Below are 23,863 nucleotides of genomic sequence, written 5' to 3' on the forward strand. Positions count from 1 at the left end.
GCAGAGTCCAATCTTAAAAATCACAAAATATTTATTTACAATAATAAACAATAACTAACTGCATTTCTTCATAGTTAAAGAACTGGGTCTGAGCTACTGTAACACCCATCACTTCTAAGGTTTCAAGAGGGGGAAAAAACATCACTCACTACATCTCTCCTGACACACAAGGACAGAGAAATCTCAAAGCACACATCACATATTCCGATGTAAGAAACAGAAGTCAGGTTTAAGAAAGGGTTGCAATAGAAAAGAATCATTTCTACATAACCAATCAAAATGAGATCAGAAAGAGAGAAGAGAGAAGAAAAATATACATTCCCAACTGTCATACAGGAGACATGGGGAAAGGGAAACCCTCAAGACTATTCTAATGCTAACAAACGTCTCGTTGAGGACTTGAAACTTGAGCAGTGTGGGATTGAATTCCAATTCTATCAACAGATTTTAGCTATCAATAGTGAGGGACTGGATAATCATGAGGAGGAAAGAGATTGGCAGCAGAATGTACATAGTGTTGTGCAATAGGGACCATCACAAAATGTCTACCTGCAACGTCGGTTTTTCTGCAATAAAGTTCTAAAGCTGTCTTGACCACATAAACCCAGTGAGGTTGGGCAAGTCATACTCTTCCAGCCTCATAGAGAGGCAATGGCAAGCTGCCTTTAACAATTCTTACCAAGAAAACCCCATGACAGCTTTGCCTTAGGGTTTTGAAGCGACAACAAAAAGAGGTGATTACAAAATGATAATGGTATGTTGCTGCATTACGATAAGAAAACTGGCATGTATAATCATAATACACCATGTAAAATATTCCATATAAATAATGTTATGTTTATGCTGGGAATGAATTTTATTTCCTTTGTTTACAAAGAAGAAAACATCTGGATTTTGTTAGGTTTCCAGCCAACACTTGCCATGCATTCTTCAATCCACATGAAAACAAAAAGATGTAACTAATTTTATGCTCATTAGATGTGTGTTTCACAAGAAGATGTTGCTTCACTTGGTTTTTATAGAATCGATTACTATTAAACACAGTCCCTTTCACTTAATAAATATTAACATTTGGATAATTTTATGTCACTTCTGAGGGAATAATAGGACCTGGTAAACTGAAATCAGAGATGAGGAACCTGGCCAGATGCTAAAATCCCTATCATCCTAATCCTTGGCCATATGGATTAGGACTAATGGAGACCAGAGCTCAGCCACACTTGGAAAGTTAGCAGTTCCTATATCTAAATTTGGAACAGATTTGCACAGCATGCACTTGGGAGGCCATGGATTTCCCCCATGTTCAGGATGGTGGTTAAATCCTTGAATGTTGCATATTATGTGGTCTTGCTTGATTCCCTTGCAGGAAATGATAGGGGGAAAGCAGGGAAAAAGAACTCCTAAACAACATAAATGTTCAGAACTTTGCAAATATTTTAAGACCAGAATTTCATATACAATACAATACAATGTGCTAGTAGCTCCAAAGAAGATATTAATGCCTGCTGTTTACAGGATGTCTGCTTAGTCAGAAGAAAATTCTCCTAAGTTTACACAGATAAACATGCATTCTATTGTATTGAAGAATTTAGTTCTGGTGCAGGAAGCTTCTCATGTCACCAGCCTGCTTCTTAATAATGTTTTATTAAGTAGTGTCCCCATTCCCCATGATGCATGTATTGCTGTATGTTGACAGAACTTTTAAATATAGAGCTTCACATGAGACACATAGAGACAAATCTGTAAAAGAATAATAAAGTTAAAAGATTTAGCTCTCATTGCAGGTCACCAACCCTTACCCCTTCCGGCCTTCTTGCCTCAGTTTCCTTTTTATTCCTGATCCCCTTCTCAAGCTGATGCCTCACCCACCTCTCTTGGTTATTACCTCTATAGACAAACATTGTAGCATCCCCTACTGATTCCTTTTGGGTCTTACATGGCAAGTGGCTTCCCAGTAGCAGTGTATCCATTCATCTCAAATAGAGGATGTGCCACCTCCCTGTGCAGGGAGGTGTGGTGCTCACATTCATCTCATGAGACAAGGTGAGTAGCAATGGCACCCAGTGACATTTATGTGAATGGGGTAGTAAATTCCTTCTAGAACTTTAGAAAAATGGCTTGGGGGACACACTTTGGACTCCCTTGCTTTAGTTCAGTGGTATATAACCTGTGGCCCTCCAGATGTTTGGAACTTCAGCTTCCAGAGATCTTGACCAAGTTGGCTAGAGCTTCTAGGAGTTGAGAGTCCCAAACACCTGGAGGGCTACAGACTGTGCACCACTGCTCTAGTCACTGCTTCTTAAACTTTGAGTCCTAGCCCTAAATGGAGTCCCCTTTGCTGAATGTTAGGGTCACAAAAATGGCAACAGTAAAAGGTTTCTGAATGCCACTCTGTTCATTAGATATGCCTTATTGAGCTTCTGGGAGTTGAAGTCCAAAACATTTGGAAGACCAAAGGTTGAGAACCACTGCTCTCGGTTTTTGTTAGTCCTCTAGAGGAGCTATCCAAGGGTGAATCTTTCAAGACTGTGGGATGGATGCAGTTTGACACAATTATAATTGCCATGGCTCGATGCTAGAGGAGTTATAGCCTGATGAGGTACCAGCTTCATTTGGTAGAGGAGGTGAAAGACCTTGTAAAATTACAACAACTATGGTTCCATAGCATTGAGCCATGACAGTGAAAGTGGTGTTAAAGTATATTAATTCTACACGGTAGATGCACCTCAAGTTATTGATTCCTATTCCCCAAATCGGTTTAGCACTTCAGGATAATTCCTGGAGCAGATTTATTGCCTTGCTGAGCTTGTAATCACCAGCCCTCTTTCTGGATTGATGGACCTCCCACTAGTGACATGTGGTGCTCACATTCATCTCATGACTCCATCCCATTCCTGCTTTTGCATTGACAAAACCTTGCTAGTTGAACAGCTACACCTTCAGTGTGCTCCTATGACAGTGGTTCTCAACCTGTGGTCCCCAGATGTTTTTGGCCTTCAACTCCCAGAAATCCTAACAGCTTGTAAACTGGCTGGGATTTCTGGGAGTTGTAAGCCAAAACACCTAGGGACCCACAGGTTGAGAACCACTGTCCTATGATATCTCCTTGGCAGGTTTGGCTAACAATTTTTTCATGCTGAACTTGGAACAGTTAGTTTTTGGATTCCAACTTGCAGAATCCTTCAGCCAGTCCAATCATTGGCAATGATACTTGCGGGATTCTGGGAATACCAAAAAAATTAACTTTTGCAAGCTGTACTTGCATGTTCTTGTACATCCAATATTCCACCAGATATTTTCTCCAGTCTAAGTTTTCAACCAAACAATGCAGTCCTGAATTTGTCCACTGAAAGATATATGTCCCACTGAGTTCAATAGATAATCCTCCCAGGTAAATGCATATACTGTATGATTGTGGCCTGAAGCGGAAGCAACAAGGGTTTTGTTGCTCTTCATTCATATCTTTCATCGATCATAAATGTGCCAATTATATTCATTTTCCAAAAGTGCTTCAAGTCCAAAATAAAAAGTTAATTGATTTTCTCCAGCACAAGCTTTCAATGCCAGTATGCAGAAGCATACTTGTGCTCCTATCCTGAGTACTTTAACTTGGCATTAAATCTCAATTATCGCAGTAGAGCTTGCTTCCATGAAAGTGTGCTTTGGCTCCCTGCCTTCCATTGAGGTAAATTACATTTAACTCAATGGGACGTTTAATACAGGGTGAAATCAATTGCTTAGCTTGTGGTCTTCACTTTAACATGTTCCATTTGGCAAATCTCATCATAAGAAGAATCATGGCTTGATTTGCTCTATTTCTTCAAAGCAGCCTCCTTGGATTCGACTGTACTGCAACTTCCATCACCTTTCAACACCCACTGTTCAACCTAAAGCTGGTGGGAGTTGCAGTTGATTGACATCTGGAGGTCCATAATTACATATCATTGCTTTAAAACATAAGAAAGAGACAACAGACTGTTCATTCCTTCATTCCTATTGTCTACTGCCCCTTTATCCCTGTACCATTGAGCAGGATACAATTTGTGAGTAACAAGAAATGAATAGGGCTGTATGCACACTGCAGAATTATAGTAGTGTGGTCCCCCATTAACTGCTATGGCTCAAAACTATGAGATTTTTAGTTTTGTGAGATATTTGCCCTTAACTGTCAAAAATTCTGTTGCTATAATATAGTGGTTCCAAACCTTTTTTTGACCAGGTAGAACTTGACCAGGGACCATTTTGACCAGGGATCACTCTCCAACATTAGTACCAAAATGGTTACAGATCAGTTTTTGGCCAACTTTAGATTCGGTTTGATTATTTGGGGTGCTGATTCAAAAAAAATTGTATTAGATAGACCACATGAGCTCTAATTTCTGATACAGAACATATGCCGTCCAGTAGTCACCATCTGCCTGCCCACAGAAAACCATGTTTAATAATCTAGAGCTGATGTGGTAGTAGTACTATTTCGTGGATAGTCAGCCTCTCCCCTCCCAACATCCCCATTGCCTCGATACTATAAGAGGGTTCTGTGAGACCAGTCACTCTTGTTGCAAGAGTGAGGTTGCAGACCATATTTTTGTTCTTGCAGACCACTGGTGATCCATGGAACCACCAGTGGGAACCACTGCTATAATAGAACAACAAATCCCAATATTCCATAGAATGGTGCTATGGCAGTTAAAGTAGTGTCAAACCACTGTGGATGGTCATTAGAAAAGTGAACGATGGCATACTAGAGATGGGAATCATGCAACCTACAAATGTTGCAACTCCCAGTATTCCTCATCATTGGCCCTGCTGACAAGGACTGCTTTGAATTGCAGTCAAACAAAATCTGGAGGGTCATATGATTCTACAGAACTGGGAAAGAATGGGAAGAGAAGCTCTGCAGTTATGGTAGCTTCCACTTAAACAGTTGTTTCCACGGAGCAGGGTGAACCTACCACATATGATGAACTAGTTATCTTTGAACTCTAGATGGGTATGATTCTTATGTAGAAGTACCAACACTGAAAGAGGTGAGATAATATAGCACAAGGATCAACAATGGTAACCACCATATACTGTTGGATTTTAGCACCCTGAAGTGCTAGCCAGCATAGGCAATGGTAATAATTTGCAGAAGCTGTCCACCAAAGAAATCTCTTAAGACTACAGTTGCCCATCTGAGAAGCTGGGATGCTTCAAGTGGCATGCATTCGATCAGAGTTAGAAGGTGTGGGTCCTCAGATAAAGTTGGACTGAAGAGCCCCTCAAGATCTGGAGAAACATATGTTTTTTATTCTCTTGAGTAAAGACAGGGCTACCAGTTAGAACAGTGCTTGAGGCCATAAACCTGTTTTAAATGTGGAGAATGATATAATTGAAATTGCTAAGAACTGGAGGAGAAGTAATGGGTAGGTGACAGCATGGAAAAGTTATATTTCCGAACTACCAAAAACAGGAGTAGTAAAACAAGATATTTTATTTATTTATTTGGTAGTTTTGTATACTGGTCTTCTCACCTCCATTCGAGGGACTCGGGCCGGTTTCCAACATCAATATTACAGACCGTCATTAAGACATCATATTTCTAAATCACACTAAAACATTAAAACATTGAAACAATTAAAATGGCAAAAATACAATCACTTTCCCACCATCAGATTGCTAATCTGCCTTTCCCATGGGTTCATCTACACTGCAAAATGAATTCAGTTTGATCCCACTTGAACTGTCACGGCTCAGTAATATGGAATCATGGGAATTTCATGCTTTCTTTACCAAAAATTCCTGGTGCCTCACCAAACTACAGTTATCAGGATTTCATAGTATTGAGCCATGGCAATTAAAGTGGTTCCAAAGTATATTAATTCTGCTGTGTAGTATAGATCAGTGTAGATCAGATTAGTAGTCAAAAGTATCTTGCTTTATCAGTCCTGTGTTTGGTAACCATTTCTGGTAACTGAGAAATATAACTTTCCCAAGTGAACACCTAGCTATTACTTCTCCAGTTCTTGCCAGCCACTTAAAATTTTATTCCTCTCCATATTTAAAACCAGCCCCCCAGGGGCTCAGTCCTTCCCAGTATGCATATACAGTTGAAACAGTTCTAAATGATAAATCTATTACATAAAGGGAAGAAATCTGCTTTCTACTCTCTTTTCTGGAAAGCTGAAGCTAAATGCATCCAAACTAGATGGAATTTTTTTTTCATGGTTCATTGCAACTCACTGTTCATGTCATCTTCTTCTCATATTTCTTCCAGGAAGGATAAACGAAGCCGCTTTAACTAAGCACCCAAGGCCTTTGGGAACCAGAAAATCATACATTCAGTTCTGAGTGATGCAATGAGTCACTGGACTGAGTTCAAACAGGCTGATTCTCTGAATCTCATTTAGCCACTAGGCCAAGCGCGAAACTGGACGGGACATAGCGCTTTGATCCAAATATGTATGAGCCCAAGTTATGATTCTGGTAAATGCCAAAATGCCTTTCTCTTGCACAGCGTCCAAATCTTCCAGATGTTTTCAAGAATCAGATTTCAGGAGCATCTTGAATTAAACAAACAAGGGTGGCAGAAATGTTATTTTGCAAATGTTAACAATGTGTTAACTGGTATTGCCTTTCTCCCCATTAAGTCAAAGGCATAACATTAAACAATGAACTACAGATATAGTCTTACCTTCTGTCCATGGATGAGACAAATTGTAGTTAATATTTTAATGTGTATAGAAGTCTTGTCTTTATAAAGCATGACTATGAGCTAAGTTATCTCTCAGCGTCAACTCTTTATTTTACAAAAACCACCAAATCAAGATAACTTACTAACCTGTTTTTTTCCACAGATCCTAACACTTTATAATCACTTCATTTTTCTGGACATTTTGGAAAGTTTGATAGTTGACATTGACCCATATTTCCAAATTTTGGTCTTCCAGATATTTTGGACTCCGTGTCCCGAATTCTTGACTGTTGGTCAAGCTGGCCAGGGTTTCTGGGAGTTGAGGTCCAAAACAGCTGAGGTCCAAAACTGTATGTGTGTGTGTGTGTGGCTGGAGTTACACTTAAAAACTTGTGTATATATGGCTGCAGTTACATTTAACGGTACACAGTACCTGTTCTGACTTACTAACATCTCTCTCTACTAGCTGTACCCGCCATGTGTTGCTGTGGCCAACCTTCCCTCCCTCTTTCTTTCCTTTCTTTCTCTCCTTCCTTTCCTCCCTTTTTTCTTTCCTTCTCTCCTTCCTTCTCTTCCTCTTCCTTCCCTTCCCCACTTTTCTTTCCTTTCCTCTTTCTCCCCTTTCTCCCTTCTCCACCCATTCTAGAACTGCAACTCCCAGCAGTCCTCCTGATCTATCTATCTATCTATCTATCTATCTATCTATCTATCTATCTATCTATCTCTATCTAATCTCTCTATCTGGAAGATTGCTGGGAGTTGCAGTCCAGGAATAGAAAATTGGAAATATGCAGGGATTGGGATGCTCTCAAAGAATTCCAAAGAGAAGAAAGATTGCAGTTTGGAAGCAGTGCATTTGGATCATCCTCTTCTCTTAAAGGGTCTGGTCTACAGGATGCTGGGAGCTGTAGTCTGGAAGAGAGTGTGGATATGCTATTGTGTGTGTGTGTTTTGTTTTTTTTGTTTTTTTGCTGGGGGGAGGGAGTTGTTTTTGTGCATGTGCTGTAGCATCTTTTTGCTTTTTTGGCTAAGTGCCTTCCACTGTGTTTTTTTGAGTGATGGTCACTTGTTGGCCTAATAGGTGTATTGTGTCCAAATTTGGTGTCAATTCGTCCAGTGATTTTTGAGTTATGTCAGTCCCACAAACAAACATTACATTTTTTATTTATATAGATACTAGCCATCCCCTGCCTCGCGTTGCTGTGGCCCAGTCTGTGTATATGTGTTTTTTGTGTGTATATATATGTGTATATGTGTGTGTATATATATTTGTGTATATGTCTGTTTGCATATATATGTGTGTGTGTGTGTGTGTGTGGTTTTGCGTATGCGTTGCAATGTATTTTTTTATTTTTTGGCTTTTTAAGTCTCTTCTCCTGTGTTTTTCAGTGTTTTTATGAGTGATGGCCACTCGTTGGCCTGATAGGTGAATTGTGTCAAAATTTGGTGCCAATTTGTCCAGTGGTTTTAAGTTATGTTAATCCTACAAACAAATATTGCATTTCTATTTATATAGATGGCTGAAATTACACTTAAAAACGGGACCTGTTCTGACTTACAAACAAATTCCACTTGAGAACAAACTTGTTTGTAACTTGGAGAATTGCCTGTACTCAGGCCCGTAGCCAGGATTTTGATTCGGGGGGAGCTGAGTTTGATGGGGGGGGGGTGTCTGAGTGAAAGCGAGTCTACCCTAGCAAACCTTTTGTATCATTACCCCAATACTCCCATGCATATGAGATATATTGAGCATGGTGATCAGATCATGATATGAATAAACATAACAGTTGAAATAATGTTCCAGTAAGGCCTTCTTGCGGACCACCCTGAGAATTTCCGGGGGGGGGGGGGAACGGGACTGAAGCCCCTCAACCCCCCCCCCCCCCGCTATATGCCTGCCTGTACTGTGTTGTGAAATGATGTGTCTACCAAAAGTGTGTCACCAACATGTTATGTTTGGAAAGCTCTGCTCCACAGTACAGAAATGACTGCAGTATCCAGTGTGGGCACACTTGGGCCCTCCAGGTGTTTTGGACTTCAACTCCCACAATTCTCATAATTCCCGCCGGCTGTTAGCAATTGTGGGAGTTGAAGTCCAGAACAGCTGGAGGGCCCAAGTTTGCCCCTGCTTGTGGGGACTACATGGCTGAAGGGGTTGGGATAATGGAAGGTGGATTTCTTGGGCAGAGAGGGCTAAAGACTTTGTAAAACTACAACTCAATGACTCCACAGCATTGAGTCCTAGCAGCTTGAAGCGGTGTCAAACTGGAGTCATCCTGTACAGTGTAGAAAGGGCGGGGAAAGAGGGCGGTCCCTGGTCTTGCAAGGAGGCTCCTATAGCTTTGCAAGGAGGGGTGGGTGGGGGTCCTTGGCCTGGGAGGCTCCTCCTCCTCCTCCTCCTCTTCTCTCCCTCCAACTCCTTCCATGCCAAGGCTGGGCTTCATTTGCCATCCCGCGGCCGGGAGGATGGGAGGAAGGAGGCGGAGGAGGAGGAGAAGGACCGCGCGGGCGTCGCCCCCTCTCCCTGCTCGCCTTCCCCTCTGATGAGCCTGCCCTCTTCTTGCCTGCCTGCCTGCCTGCCCCGCTCCCCCTCCTCCTCCTCCTCCTCCTCCTCGGCCGGCCACCATGAAACTCTACTGCAAAGCGGTGGCCCTGGCGCTGGGCTTGGCGGGGCTGCTCCTGCTCTACCTCTTCGTGGGCAACGCGGCCGGCGACGGCGACGGGGACGAGCTGCCTTTGGGAACGGGCGAGAAGGAGTCCCGGGCCCCTTCTTCGGGGGCCAAAAAGGGGGCCAGGCTGCCCCCCGCCGCCCCCTTCCTGCCTTCGACTGAAAGGGCGGCTGCTCAAGTTTCCAAGCTGGAGCCACGTCTCCGCCTCCGGAAAGCGGCCGCCGGCAGGGGAAAGAAGTTGGCGCCCCCGAGGTAAAGGGGAAAGGCACCCCCTCCTCTTCTTCCTTCTCCTCTCCTCCCCCCTTCTTCTTTTTTGCAAGACTGCAGGATTCTGTCTACACTATGGAATGAATGCAGTTCGACACTACTTGAACTGCCTTGGCTCAATGCTTTGGAAGTATTAGACTTGTGGTTTTACAAGTTTGTTTCTCTCTGCTCTTTTCTTTCTCCCTCCTCCTCCTCTTCTCGCCTCCTCTCCTCTACTTCCTTTCCTCCTCCTCCTCCTCCTCTTCTTCTTCTCTTCTTCTTCCTTTCCTTCTCCTCCTCTTCTCCTTCTCTCATCCTCTTCTTTTCCTTCTCCTTCCTCCTTCTCTTCTTCCTTTTCTTCTCTTCCTCTTCTCCTCTCCTCCTCCTCTTCTTTCATCCCTTCCTCCTCCTCTTCTCCTCTTCTTCTTCCTTTCCTTCTCCTCTTCTCTCATCCTCTTCTTTTCCTTCTCTTCTTCCATTCCTTCCTCCTTCTCTTCTTCTTCCTTTTCTTCTCCTTTCTTCTTCTCTCCTCCTCCTCCTCTTCTTCCATTCCTTCCTCCTTCTCTTCTTCTCCTTCTCATTTTCTTCTTCTTCCTTTCCTTCTCCTCTTCTTCTCTCATCCTCTTCTTTTCCTTCTCCTTCATCTTTCTCTTCTCCTCTCCTTCTTCTCCCTTTTCTCCTCCTCCTCTCCTCCTTCTCTTCCTTCCCTTCCTCCTTTTCTTCTCCTCCTTCTCTTCTTTTCCTTTCCTCCTCCTCTTCTTCTTCTTTCCCCTCCTCTTCCTCTTCTTCCTTCTTCCTCGTTTTATGCTTCTTCCCACTGTTCCTCCTCCTCTTCCTTTTCTCTTCTTCTTCCTTTTTTCAAAGCTGCATCTACACTGTGGGATGAATGCAGTTCAACAGCCCTTGAACTGCCTTGGCTCAATGCTGTGGAAGCAGGCCCCTAGCCAGGATTTTGATGTTTGGGGGGGGGGGGGGGCTGAGTTTGATTGGGGAGGGGCTGAGTTTGAGTGAAAGAGTGTCTACCCTAGCAAACCTTTTGTATCATTACCCCAATACCCCCCATGCATATGGGATATATTGAGCATGGTGATCAGATCATGATATGAATAAACATAACAATTTAAATAATGTACCAGTAAGGCCTTCTCATGGACCACCATGAGAATTTGGGGGGGGGGGGCTAAAGCCCCTCAAGCCCCCTCCCCCCCCCCCCCCCGCTACATGCCTGTCTGGAAGCATTGAAATTGTGGTTTTCAAGGATTTTTTTGTCTTCTCTGTCAAGAAAGGTGTATCCCTGCAAACTTACAGCTCCTAGGATTCCCTAGCATTGAACCATGGCAGTGAAAGTGGTGTCAAACTGCATCTATTCTGCAGTTTAGATGCACCTTTGGGATGGGGAAGGCTTTGGGATAGCAGATTTGCAAAGAAGTGGTCTCAGGGCCCTTCTACACAGCCATATAACCTAGAATATCAAGGCAGAAAATCTCACAATATCTGCTTTGAACTGGTTTATCTATGTCCATGCTGCCATATATTCCAGTTCAAGCAAAAAATGTGGGATTTTATTCAGCTGTGTGGAAGGGTCTATCTGCACTGTAGAATTAATGCGGTTTTGACAGCCCTTTAACTGACATGGTTCAAAGCTATGGAATTGTAGTTTAGTGAGGCCCCACTATTAGCACATTGACAGAGGAGGTTAAACGCTTTGTGAAACTCCCAACTTTCCTGATGCTCCAGCATTGAGCCATAGCAATTAAAGTGGTACCAAACTGCATTAATTCTACAGTATAGATGTACCCAAATGCAACATTCACTTCCTTGCTTGACTGCCTGTGTCACAAGTACAAATGGTTGTTTTCATTGGTATTGGGTTTTTTTCCTTTTGCATTCACAGGTTTTTTCACAAATTGGGGTATTCTGTCATAGAAAGAGGTACTTGGGAGTGAAACTATAACTTACTACACTGGGTGACAGCAACCCAAGTTATACCACTGGGCCCTGATGCATGATCCTGATCCTCAATTCATGAGGAAATTGGGTGTCTCATTATGTATGTGATGTCGTAGCGCCAGGGCTCAGAAGATTGAATCCTTCCCCAGGGCTTTGTGATTAACAGAAACAGTTGTATCATCTGCCATCTCTTTTGTAGTCCTCTGAGTATTCTGATTTTTTGTTGCAATGCCTGATATATCTGGAAGAAAAACTCCTCTCAATAATTGCATTATTGTGAGTCCTCCCCAATAAAAACAAAAGTATTTTGGAGCAGATTGGTTTTCACTGGACAAGAGCTATTAGTTGTACCAAAGACCTGCTCTTGCTACTGCCAATGAAAACTAGATTTTATTTTGTTTTGTTTTTAAAACTATTGAGCAACAACCTGTCTGTACTTTGGATTCTTCTTGGAGGTGTATCTATAGGTCCTGACACTTCAAAATCTACCACCCCACCAATGTATAGTTCTGAAAACACATTTGCAGGCTATCGGGATCAGTATTATAATATTGAACCACATTCCCAGAACATGAATTCAGTGCAAGTTTCCTTCATTGCAAGGAGAATGACTTTGAAGTAGGGTGAGAGTTCCCAGCCTCAGGGCTTCTTCATGGACAGTATCGAATGGACCTCACAACAAGTGAAGAACATTAATATGCATCTCCATATTGCCCAGCAAGGCTGTTTTGTTCCATGAGAACAACCCAAGTTACAATACCTACAGGCTGGCAGTAACTTACTTGAGAACTGACTAAAATCGCCCAAGTGTGCCCAAGCTTTTTGCGTTTAGAAATCCAGAAGCCTTTGTTGTTGTGTGCCTTCAGGTTGTTTCCAACTTATGGCAACCGTAAGATGTGTCTATCATGGAATTTTCATGGCAAGGTTTTTAGAAAGTGTGGTTGCTTTCCTTTAGGGCAGAGTGTATGGGTTTCTATGACTGAGCAGGGATTTGAACCTTGCTTGGTCTTTAATAGGCTAATCGTACGTTTCGGCCCCTGCACCATGCTCTTTTTCAGCAAGGTATACCATATAAAAATTGAGCCAACAATGAGTGAACAATGTCATGTGGCAGCTAAAAAGCCAATGGGATTTTGGCCTGCATAAATGGGAGTATATTTTCTAGAGGGAAGTCAAGCTACCCCTCTATTCAGCCTTGGTCAGACCACACCTGGAATACTGTGTCCAATTCTGGGCACCGCAATTGAAGGAAGATGTTGACAAGCTGGAATGTGTCCAGAGGAAAGCGACTAAAATGATCAAGGGTCTGGAAAACAAGCCCTATGAGGAGTGGCCTAAAGAGCTGTTTATGTTTAGCCTGAAGAAGAGAAGACTGAGAGGCGACGTGATGGCCATGTATAAATATGTGATAGGAAGATATAGGGAGGAGGGAGCAAGCTTGTTTTCTGCTGCCCTGGAGACTAAGACACGAAAAAATGACTTCAAACTACAAAGATTCCACCTGAACATGAGGAAGAACTTCCTTACTGTGGGAGCTGTTCAGTAATGGAACTCTCTCTCTCTCTCTGCCCCAGAGTGTGGTCTTTGGAGACTTTTAAACAAAAGCTGGATGGCCATCTGTCAGGGGTGTTTAGAATGCAATTTTCCTGCTTCTTAGCAGGGGGTTGGACTGGAGGTCTTTTCCAACCTGTGATTCTAAGTAGAGAGGAGAAGAAGAAACACAGAAGATCAAGCGTTTGGTAGAATGCTGTAGTTTAACTCAGCACGCATATAGTCACTCAGTGTATATATTTATGAGTCCAATGATTTGCAACTGTAGGATAAAATATATGTTTTATGTGTACAGCAGAATCTTTATAATACAGTACCTGCTTATTTTGTCATGACTTCAGGGCCATTTTGCCATTTTGCTCTGGGTTTGCAGAGCCCGAGTTGCAATAATGACTGTATCTGCATTTTGGCATCGGCTCTAAAAGATGTGAAATATTTTTAGGAAAAGGTGCCAAGATGCTTACTGTTTATCCTTTTGTTTGGCCAGGAATCACAGCCATATGTCCTTCACACAATTGCCTCAAGGCAATTTGTGCTGTGGGTTTGCACCTAAGTATGTGCTGTCAAGTGAGAAACAACCAGGAGAGCTCAGCACATAGAGCCTAAAAAACTGACTTGGGTGATAGCTGTAATCTGTTGCTTCAGCCTATAATATGAAAAGCAAACACCTGAGCATCTTGGCTCAAGGCTGAGTCCAGAAAAGAACCCAAACTGAAAATCTGTGTCTTCAAGGGGTGCGTAAGCTGATCTAACATAGTCTTAAGTACCTGTTCCCTGATGTGTCTTTTAGCTGATCATGGGGTTTGTCTGGATTCAGCTTCTTTGTTTACTTTCAAACAGTCCTTTTTTAGATTGTTGTGTGTTTTCCGGGCTGTACGGCCATGTTCCAGAAGCATTCTCTCCTGACATTTCACCTGCATCTATGGCTGGCAGCCTCAGAGGTTGATAACCTCTGAGGATGCCTACCATAGATACAGGTGAAATGTCAGGAGAGAATACTTCTGAAACATGGCCATACAGCCCGGAAAACACACAACAACCCAGTGATTTTGGCCATGAAAGCCTTTGACAATACACAGTCCATTATTAGCTTAGAACTGTGATGGGTTGAAGTAGAACAGTGTCAAGCATATATTGATGGTTCAAGATCCCAAAATCCTCTCCAGGATTTCATCTATATCACAGGGAGAACATTGCTAACCCCATTGGATCCCACAGGCCAATGTTTAAGGGATCAAGCAGCACCACTTTGATGGTTTGTAAAAAATGCCTCCAAAGCCCACCCCTGCAATGCTTTCAAAAGGATACTGTGGTCACACTTCCCCTGTGCAGCTTCCGGCGTACCACTAAGGCAACCAAAGCTGTCTCTGTCCTATAACCTAGACTGAAATTAAATTAAAATGGATCTAAATAATTCATTTCATCCCAAAACCTCCAGAGCAGTCTGGCCATTCTCTGGTAATCTCCTGTTGTGAAATGTTAGCACCCTATCCTTCCCAGCGTTGTCCGAGACTTGACTGTTTTGCTACATACAGATAAATAAGTAAAGTGCAGTATTCATTGTGTTGGGAAGTGTATGTTATCTTTCTGACCATATGTTTGGCTGAAATAACTTCTGGCAAGGCATTTCACAACTGTTAAAGCTTGTAACAGTTGCTTTGGGGAGCTTTGTTGTATGGCTCCTGGCCATTTCCAACTTACGATGACCCTATTATAGGAATTTCTTCGATCAGAAGCATTTTGCCTTAGCCATCTTTTGAGACTGAGGGTGCAACTACACCAGGCATGGGCAAACTTTGGCCCTCTAGGTGTTTTGGACTTCCGCTCCCACAATTCCTAACAGCCGATTGGCTGTTCGGAATTATGGGAGCTGAAGTCCAAAATATCTGGAGGGCCGAAGTTTGCACATGACTGATGAATGAATGCAGTTTGACAGCGGTTTGACTGCTATAGCTCAATTATATATATATATATATATATATATATATATATATATGTGTGTGTGTGTGTGTGTGTGTGTGTGTGTGTGTGTGTGTATATAGTCGTGTCAGGAGTGACTCCTGGTGTGAGAGAATTGGCCGTCTGCAAGGACGTTGCCCAGGGGCCGCCTGGATGATTTGATGTTTTTATCATCCTTGTGGGAGGCTTCTCTCATGTCCTCGCATGAGGAGCTGGAGCTGATAGAGGGAGTTCATCCACCTCTCCCCAGATTCGAACCTGCGACCTGTTGGTCTTCAGTAATGCCGGCACAGGGCTTTAACCCACTGCGCCACTGGGGGCTCCGCTCAATGATATGGAATCCTGGGAGTGGTAGTTTTATAAGGACTTTAATCTTTTCTGCCAAGGGCTTCTAGCACCTCATTTAACTACAACTCCCAGGAGCATTGAGACATAGCAGTTAAGTTGTGTAAAACAGCATTCATTCTACAGTAGTATAGATGTACCTGACTTGCTCAAAGTCACATTGGGGGTGAGAGTTCCCAAAATATTCTAGCCAGTACCGTATTATCAAAAGAGTAACTTTTCCAAACTCTGTAGGCAATACACATGTTTTGTAATGTCATGTATTGAGTGATGGACCTTTCATTTCCAAGACAGTTTCTTCCTGAGACCTGTCAGCAGTTCAGACCATCCTTTCCTCTGAGGAAAAAAATCTCTAGGGTGGTAATGCAGAAGTATTGTAAATGGAAATTCCCATTTCCGTGTCTTACCCTTGATTTTATGGGTTTCCATATTCACGTCTATCTCTATTTTTGCTCTTGAGCCGAGTGAGTGAGTGAATTGATAGCTCTTTAAAGATAAGCTTCGGGCAGAATTTTAAAGAGACTTTAAAAAAAGTCTCCTTGACTGACTTTTCTTTTTAAACAGCCATGGCTACGTTTATATTAATAGTAGCACAAGAACATCCTGAACTCTAAAGATGTTTAAGATTTTTCATCTGGCCTGTTTCATTGTAAAGGCTTCAAAACTTACTTTGACCATGGATTAGCAATTCAAGACAACGAATTGGATGACGATTTTAACTATGAGATGTCCCGATCTGTATTGGTGGCCCAATACTGCGTATGTTTTTTGTATGTATTCTTAATTTTAATTTTTATATGCTTAAGTGAATTTGTATTTTTTAACATTGTATATTTTAACATGTTGTAAACCGCAATGAGTCGCCGCACAGGCTGAGATATTAGCGGTATACAAGCATACCAAATAAATAAATAAATAAATAAATAATAAAATATAATTAAAATGAAATGAAGCTGTCACGTCTGGCTCACAGTTGAAAGGCTTGTAGGTGACAGGGGAGCTTCCCTGTTTCAGGGTCCTTGAAGTCTGAAATAAATGTGACATTGAAGACTCCTGTTCTGGATTGCCCCATCTCTTTCTCTCTCCCAGGGCCCTTCCACCCAGAATATCAAAGCAGAAAATCCCATTATATCTGCTTTGAACTGGGTTATCTGAGTCCACACTGCCGTATATCCCAGTTCAAAGCAGATTATGTGGGATTTTATCAAGTTGTGTGGAAGGGGCCTCTTTCTCTCTCTCTCTCTCTCTTGAAAGATGTGGCTAGACCAATGATTTGGATCAGGTCTGAACCCCTGGAATCCTCCAGTTAGCAATTCTTGTAGGTACTGCAATCCAAAAAGTAACTTTTCCCAGATCTGGTTCTAACAGGAAGGAACAAATCACACCCATTTCCCTAACGACCTCATCACATTGAGGTAAGAAAACACAGGTGACCATCCTTTGAGCTTAAAGAATAGCCCCTCTTATATTATCTGCAGTCCCGTTTCAAGTTTGCCTCCCTGTTACACTCACACGTGGAAACTTAAGAGCTGGCAATACATTCATCACATAGTCAGTATTTTTTTTAATCAGGAGAAACAACAATATCTAAAAGCCAACAGATCCCTTGCCCTGCCCAATGCCCTTACATTGCCCTGCCCAACGCCCTTACATAAAGACTGACACCAGTTTAAATCCATTTCTTTCCATGCGATAAAACTTATTTATTTATTTATTTATTTATTTATGATATTTCTATCTTGCCGTTCTCAAGCCCAAAGGCAATTTAAGGCAGCTCACAAATTGGCAGCAATTAGATGCCATAACAATCCACAATATACAACTAAAACAACATTATAAAATCCATACAAAAAGCATTAAAAACCTGTAATAACCAGTGCCTTCCTATTAATCTCATTTTCCAGTAGCATCATCCAAGCCATTCCATGTTTCAATCTTACATACTGCATTTTCTGGTGTATGAGACTACTTTTTAACCCAGGAAAATCTTCTCAAAAGTCAGGAGTCATCTTATACACTAGGTTTCGTCTTATAGGGCAGGTGCTGAAACTTCCGAGCCGGACTGGAGAATCTGCGGTCATTGCATATGGTGGGGGGAGCTCAAAAATGGTGACCATATGAAAGCAGCAAGGGCGGCGCTGTACAAGTAGAAGAAAATCCACTCACCAGGATTCATGGAAAGAAGTGACTTAATGTGGTCCCAATGACGAGGTGAGGGGGGTGCCTCACGGGGAAGGTGTAAGTGAAGGACGGAGCAAGCTGCAGGTGTCCAAGATCCCTGGGGTGTGGAAAAAAGAGAGAGAGAGGCACTATGCCCAGAAAAATACTCCTCGTTCACCCGTCTGGCCCACCCTTGTATCCTATTACTGTACCTCCTTCTCAGCCTCTCAGATCTTACTCCTGAGGACTGCAGTGAAGCGGTGCAGGTGCGCATGTGCAAGATCTCTGAGAGGCAGAGAAGGAGGCACATCAATATGAAAATTACCATATGGAAATCAAATCTGATGGATTTTTTAATTTTATCTGGTATGCGTTGGAAGAAGGGTAGTCTTATACAGCGACTATATCCCAAACTCTATATTTTAACTGGAAAAGTTGGGGGTCGTCTTATACACCCAGTCGTCTTATAAGCCGGAAAATACAGTGAATTGTTCTGCCCCAAAACCCCATATGATTCAAGAGTCAGGGCTCCAGGTTAAAAACATTTCTTTCCATGGGATAATATTGTTCTGCACCAAATCCCATATTATACAAGCGTCAGTGCTCTATGCCAAAATCAGTTCTTTCCATGGGATAGTATTGTTCTGCACCAAACCCCATATGACAGTGTTCTGCACTAAACCCCATATGATAGTGGTTCTCAGGTGTTTTAGCCTACGACTCCCAGAAATCCCAGTCAGGGTACCAGCTTTTAGGATTTCTGGGAGTTGAAGGCGAAAACATCTGGGGACCTACAGATTGAGAACCACTGCCATATGATACAAGAGACTGCTGACGGTTAGGCAATGAAACAGGATGGGAAACTTTGATGGTTTACATCCCACCTGTTTTTCAGTTGGAACTATGGGAGTAAAATACAATAAGAAGTAGAAGCTCTGAACACAATTGCTGGCCCTTGTTCAGAGTTCCCTACTTTCAAGATATTTCTGCATCATTTCAACCCTGGAACATAAGATAAGCTCCATGCCTCTCCATGTTTGAAAAGAGGCTTAAGTGTACTACAAGGGGGAAATTTCTCAATGCAATGAGGTCAGATTGCTGGAGTTCCTTCCTTTCAAAACACTTCTGCCTCTTTTCAGCCAAGGAGGGCCATGCATGATGGCAGGAAATAGTTTAATTCATGTCATGAGCTCAGTGCCTCTCTATACTTGAAAATAGGCTGAAGTGTCAATGTGATAAGGTGGAAGGTTGGTGTCCATCTGCACTGTAGAATTAATGCCGTTTGACACCAGTTTAACTGCCATGGCACAGTGCAATGGAATCATGGGAGTTGTCGTTTCACAAGATCTTTATTTCTCTGTGCCAAAGAAAACTGGTGTCTCACCAAACTACAACTCCCAGGATTCTTTAGCATTGAACCATGATAGTTAAAGAGTTGGCAAACTGCATTGATTCTTCAATGTAGGGGCACTGAAAGTCTTTGTTCCATTGTGGAAAATTTATTGGCACCTAGTCTAATGTGGTACTCAGTTTTTCTCACACAGATAAAAGGTGTGTGGTAGAAACTATCTTTTGTCAAAGAGAAACCAGCCTGAAATTTTATTTATTCTAAGTGGCGCTCCTGCTTAAGTTACTCTGGCGATTTAGAATAGATCTGTCAACACTGAAAAGCTAATTTGTGTTGTCTTTTCTTCCTCCCTGCACCACAACACTCTCTCTCTCACACACACGGGTACCCAAATTAAAACAAAATGTCATGACAGGTGTGTGTGGCTTTACTAAGTAACATGGAGCCGGGTAATTAACTGAGCAGTCAACATGCCTTTAATGTAGACATTAATTAGAGCTTTTGATATAATTGCAATTAGAAAAACATACTGCAATTTGTGCCTGTTATGATCTTTCAAAAATAGGGTGAAGCTGAAATGCTGGAAAATAATAGGCTTTTAATTCAGGCAAGTATAGATAATTGCTAGGTGGTTTCTCTGGGCTGGAAATCCACTCTCCCATCCCCTTTCCAGCTCAGCGTGACCTCATCTATCAAACCAACCCTGTGTGTCTTTGATTCATGATTTCACAGAGATGTTCTGAATGAAAGACTGCCTCATTCTCCAAGATCTTATTCTTTACCCCATTAAAGCGGCTGGTTTTTTGCTGGCATTGTATCTGATTGAGACCAGGGGATGTTTACTGTGACCAGGAAGTGGATCATGGACTGAATTCAAATGGGTGTATTAAGGCAGGATTATTTTCCATTAGCAACTGTACCTCCCGGAGTCATTTTTCTTCACAGCATATCTCTTAGATTATCATGGACGTTTGGGGCAGGACTAAATAAATGAGGAGTTATTTGTGGTAGAAGCTCCCCTGAAAAGTATAAACGAGCACACAAACCTCTCATTTTATTTACACAGGATGTAGTAATAGCAAAATACCTGCTATGTAGGTGGCATTATACATCTGTCTCTACCATGCAACATTTGGCAATGCCACTTGGTAATATGTTTATTATTTATTTATTTACTATGCTTGTATACTGCTCCTCTCAGCCCGGAGGTGACTCAAGGCAGTTTACATTTGATAATCATTGCCCCACAAGATAATATGCAGTCAAAAACAACTACATATGGTACAAACCATATAAAAACAATAAACAATTAAAATCATAAAATACAGTTCTCAGCATCTCATCATTAAAATCATTTTCCATCGCATTGTCTTGTCGTTCCATGAGTCTCAATTAATCAGTTATACTGCATCTGCAAATGCCTGCTCAAACAGCCAGGTCTTAACTCTCTTTTGAAATGTCAGGAGAGAGGGGGGCAATCTAATGTCCCTAGGGAGGGCGTTCCATAGCTGGAGGGCCACAGCTGAGAAGGCCCTGTTTCTTGTTCCTGCTAATCGGATCTGCGAAGAAGGCGGGACTGAGAACAGGGCCTCTCCAGATGATCTGAAACACCTAGATGGTTCATAGGAAGAGGTGCGTTCAGACAGGTAAACTGGGCCAGAACCGTTTAGGGCTTTAAAGGCTAAAGCCAGCACTTTGAATTGTGCCCGGTAGCAAACTGGCAGTCAGTGGAGTTGGCGCAACAGAGGAGTTGTGCCCTCCCTGAGTGCCGCTCCTGTTAACAACCTGGCTGCTGTCCGTTGGACCAATTGAAGCTTCCGAATAGTCTTCAAAGGCAGCCCCACAAAGAGAGCGTTGCAGTAGTTTATATGGGATGTTGCAGTTGTCACAGTCATGTTGTCGCCCAAAGCAAAGAGCAGGATGGCTCTCCAATCCCAATTCCATGTAGTGGAATTTGCTGATAGGACAGGATCTTCCATTGTGTTGTTTCTCAGCTTCTAGCTTTCTAGGTGTTTGGAGGTCCCTGCCAACTTGGGCAATAGTCAGGGATTCTGGGTATTGAAGTTCAAAACATTTAGAGGGCCAAAGTTGGAAATCCACTGCTTTGAGAACAGTAGAACAGGTAATGGTAAAACCTTTGCTGGTGATACATCAGTGTACCTCCATCACCAGCACAACTCACTCAGCATAGCTGTCAAAATGTGGATACATACGTAGGATAGGGGAGGAGCAGCCTTATATTACATATACTGTGTCCCTTCAGAATATGACCATGTATGCAACAGTAGCAGAAGTTTACATATGCTGGTCTTACATATGCTGGTATTACATAGACCACACCTGGAATATTGTGTCCAATTCTGGGCACCACAATTCAAGAGAGATATTGACAAGCTGGAATGTGTCCAGAGGAGGGCAACTAAAATGATCAAGGGTCTGGAGAACAAGCCCTATGAGGAGCGGCTTAAGGAGCTGGGCATGTTTAGCCTGAAGTAGAGAAGGCTGAGAGGAGATATGATAGCCATGTATAAATATGTGAGAGGAAGCCACAGGGAGGAGGAAGCAAGCTTGTTTTGTGCTTCCTTGGAGACTAGGACAGACAGAGTGCGTGAAAATGTGATTTTGGTGTGTATTAAAAATGAAACTACAATCTACATATTTAAGGTGGAGAAAAGAAAACCTGCATCAAAATCTAATGTAGAATTGAGGGGAACTAACTTTAAAATGGGACCATCCTATGCTTTCCATGTTGGAAATAGCAACCTTCTACAAGCCCCCTATACTAGTTATTTGTTATGTATATGTGTGTATTGATATGCAGTTTCCCTTAACTCTATGTTGTTTGAGGTTGTGGGATGGACGGCAGACCATGTGACCAGATCTGGGACTATTCAGACTGAGACTCCATTTTAGAAGTCAGTATGTGTGTGTGTGTGTTTAGTATTGTGTTGCTTATGCATTAGACAGAAAAGAGACTGCAACAGAATGCTTTAGAGAACTTACTGTTTAAACTTTCAACTGATAAGCAATGTACCTGTATGCTGAATACATGAAGTTTGTAAGTGAACCAACTACAGTAGAGACTTGCTTATGCAACCTTCACTCATCCAGCATTCTGTATTATCCAATACAGTCTTCCTCCTACCCGGATCTACAGCTGTTTCTCTAAGCAGTCAATGTTTTCATTACATTGCGATGTTTTGGTGCTAAATTTGTAAATGCAGTAATTACTACATAACGTTACAGTGTATTGAACTGATTTTTCTATCAATTCAGTGTAAAATATGATGTTTTGGTGCTTTATTTGTAAAATCATAACATAATTTGATGTTTAGTAGGCTTTTCCTTAATCCCTCCTTATTATCTAATATTTTCGCTTATCCAGTGTTCTGCCGGCCCGTTTATGTTGGATAAGTGAGACTCTGCTGTATGTTGTTTTAAACAAAGACTTATTTTTGTCTCGTAAGAGCATGATTGAAAACCAAATATATTTTATGGGAGAGTAGATGTTTTTGGGCAACTGAAATAACACTTCTGAAGATCTGCTATATATTTTGTGCATTGGCGTAATCTAACAGTTCAAAGAGATAACCAGGTATATCAGTCGAACAACTGAGAAACCTAAATTGCCTTGCATGAATACAAGTGGATATTTACCATGAAATAGAAATTCACTCAATCGAGTTTTAAACTTCCCTGGAAGATCATATTGTACAAAAAGTTATGATTTTCCAAATGGTAGTGAATGCCAAATAATCTCCAAAAAGTCATGCTTCCAAAAGGCTTTGGAGATTCTGGTTTTTCCAAAAGGTTATGATCTCAAAGGTCACCCTTTCCCCAAAGCTTTATAGGTCTCTTCCTTCTATAGATGTTGTCCTGTATATAATTTATTTCCTTCACTTTTTTGTGTTATGTTAAAAAAAATCCATAGTTATGAGCAATGCAAGAATGCAAACTGTGTGCAGGGATGCCTATGCGCTTTTGTTTCTGGTATCTTATTTTTGGTGTAGTAATATAATGAAAATTTCTGTGGCACCAACATATCTGGTGGGTTGTATGTTGTGAGATGGGATGGGATAGGATGAAATGGTGTCTCCATTTTGGCATTTGTGTGGTGGCTCCTCTATGTCCAGCTAAGAAAAAGCTTCTATGCAACTTCATTATATCTTCTTTTCATTTTCCCCAAAACTGCCGTATGAGAAGCTGGATGTCCATCTGTCAGGAGTGCTTTGATTGTGTATTCCTGCATGGCAGAATGGGGTTGGACTGGATGGCCCTTGGGATATCTTCCAACTCTATGATTCTATCATCATCTCTGTAACATCACAGCACTCAGGTGTGTTGTCAGGGTCCACCTTTGGGTATTTTTGGAGCAGTGTTGTTTCTCCTCTTGTTCTCATTGCTCTCCCCAACTTGAGATATCAATATATCCAGTCTGGCCTATAAACATCATGTGCCTGGCACACTGCAGTGCTGCAACGAGTCTCCCACTGATATGATTCCAAATAATCTGATGTCCTAAAGTTTTGTCGTATCTGGTTTCTATTTATTTGCAGCAGCTTCAAGTACATCTTCAAGTTGACAGGCATTGTTCATCAGCGGAGAAAGCTTCAGAATAAAGATGCAGAAGTAGAGAGTTTATCTTCTTATGCTTTCACGGTCCTCCCCCTCCCCTTCTTTTTGAAAGTCCATATGGAATAGCAGTTTGGACTGCCCAAAGTTCCACTGATTAAACTATGAATAATGCCAGTGAGAAAGAACATATCCTTACATTTTATCAGATAATGTTTTAACACTGAGAGATTGAGATATTGGTTTTTAATGGAAGTCATACTTTTTGCAGAATTGAATGCTAAACTTCTATGTTATCTTAGCAATTCAGACAAGCATTAGAAACTCGCATACTGAAAGATGCAAGTTTTGGGGAGGAAGAGTAGAGGGTGATAACAAATTGGCACAGTG

At 41.9% G+C, this 23,863-nt stretch overlaps 1 protein-coding gene across 1 annotated transcript in view; it reads left to right on the forward strand.

The window, feature by feature from the left end:
• The first annotated feature begins 9,070 nt into the window (after positions 1-9,070).
• GXYLT2 (glucoside xylosyltransferase 2) overlaps positions 9,071-23,863 on the forward strand; it is a 51,572-nt gene continuing 36,779 nt past the window's right edge. The window contains exon 1 of the mRNA XM_060766343.2: positions 9,071-9,594. Within this exon, the coding sequence (XP_060622326.2) occupies positions 9,299-9,594 (296 nt within the window). The 5' untranslated portion in view covers positions 9,071-9,298. The remainder of the gene's footprint in view (positions 9,595-23,863) is intronic.

This window comes from Anolis sagrei, chromosome 2 (assembly GCF_037176765.1).
Source record: "Anolis sagrei isolate rAnoSag1 chromosome 2, rAnoSag1.mat, whole genome shotgun sequence".
NCBI classification, from domain to species: domain Eukaryota; kingdom Metazoa; phylum Chordata; class Lepidosauria; order Squamata; family Dactyloidae; genus Anolis; species Anolis sagrei.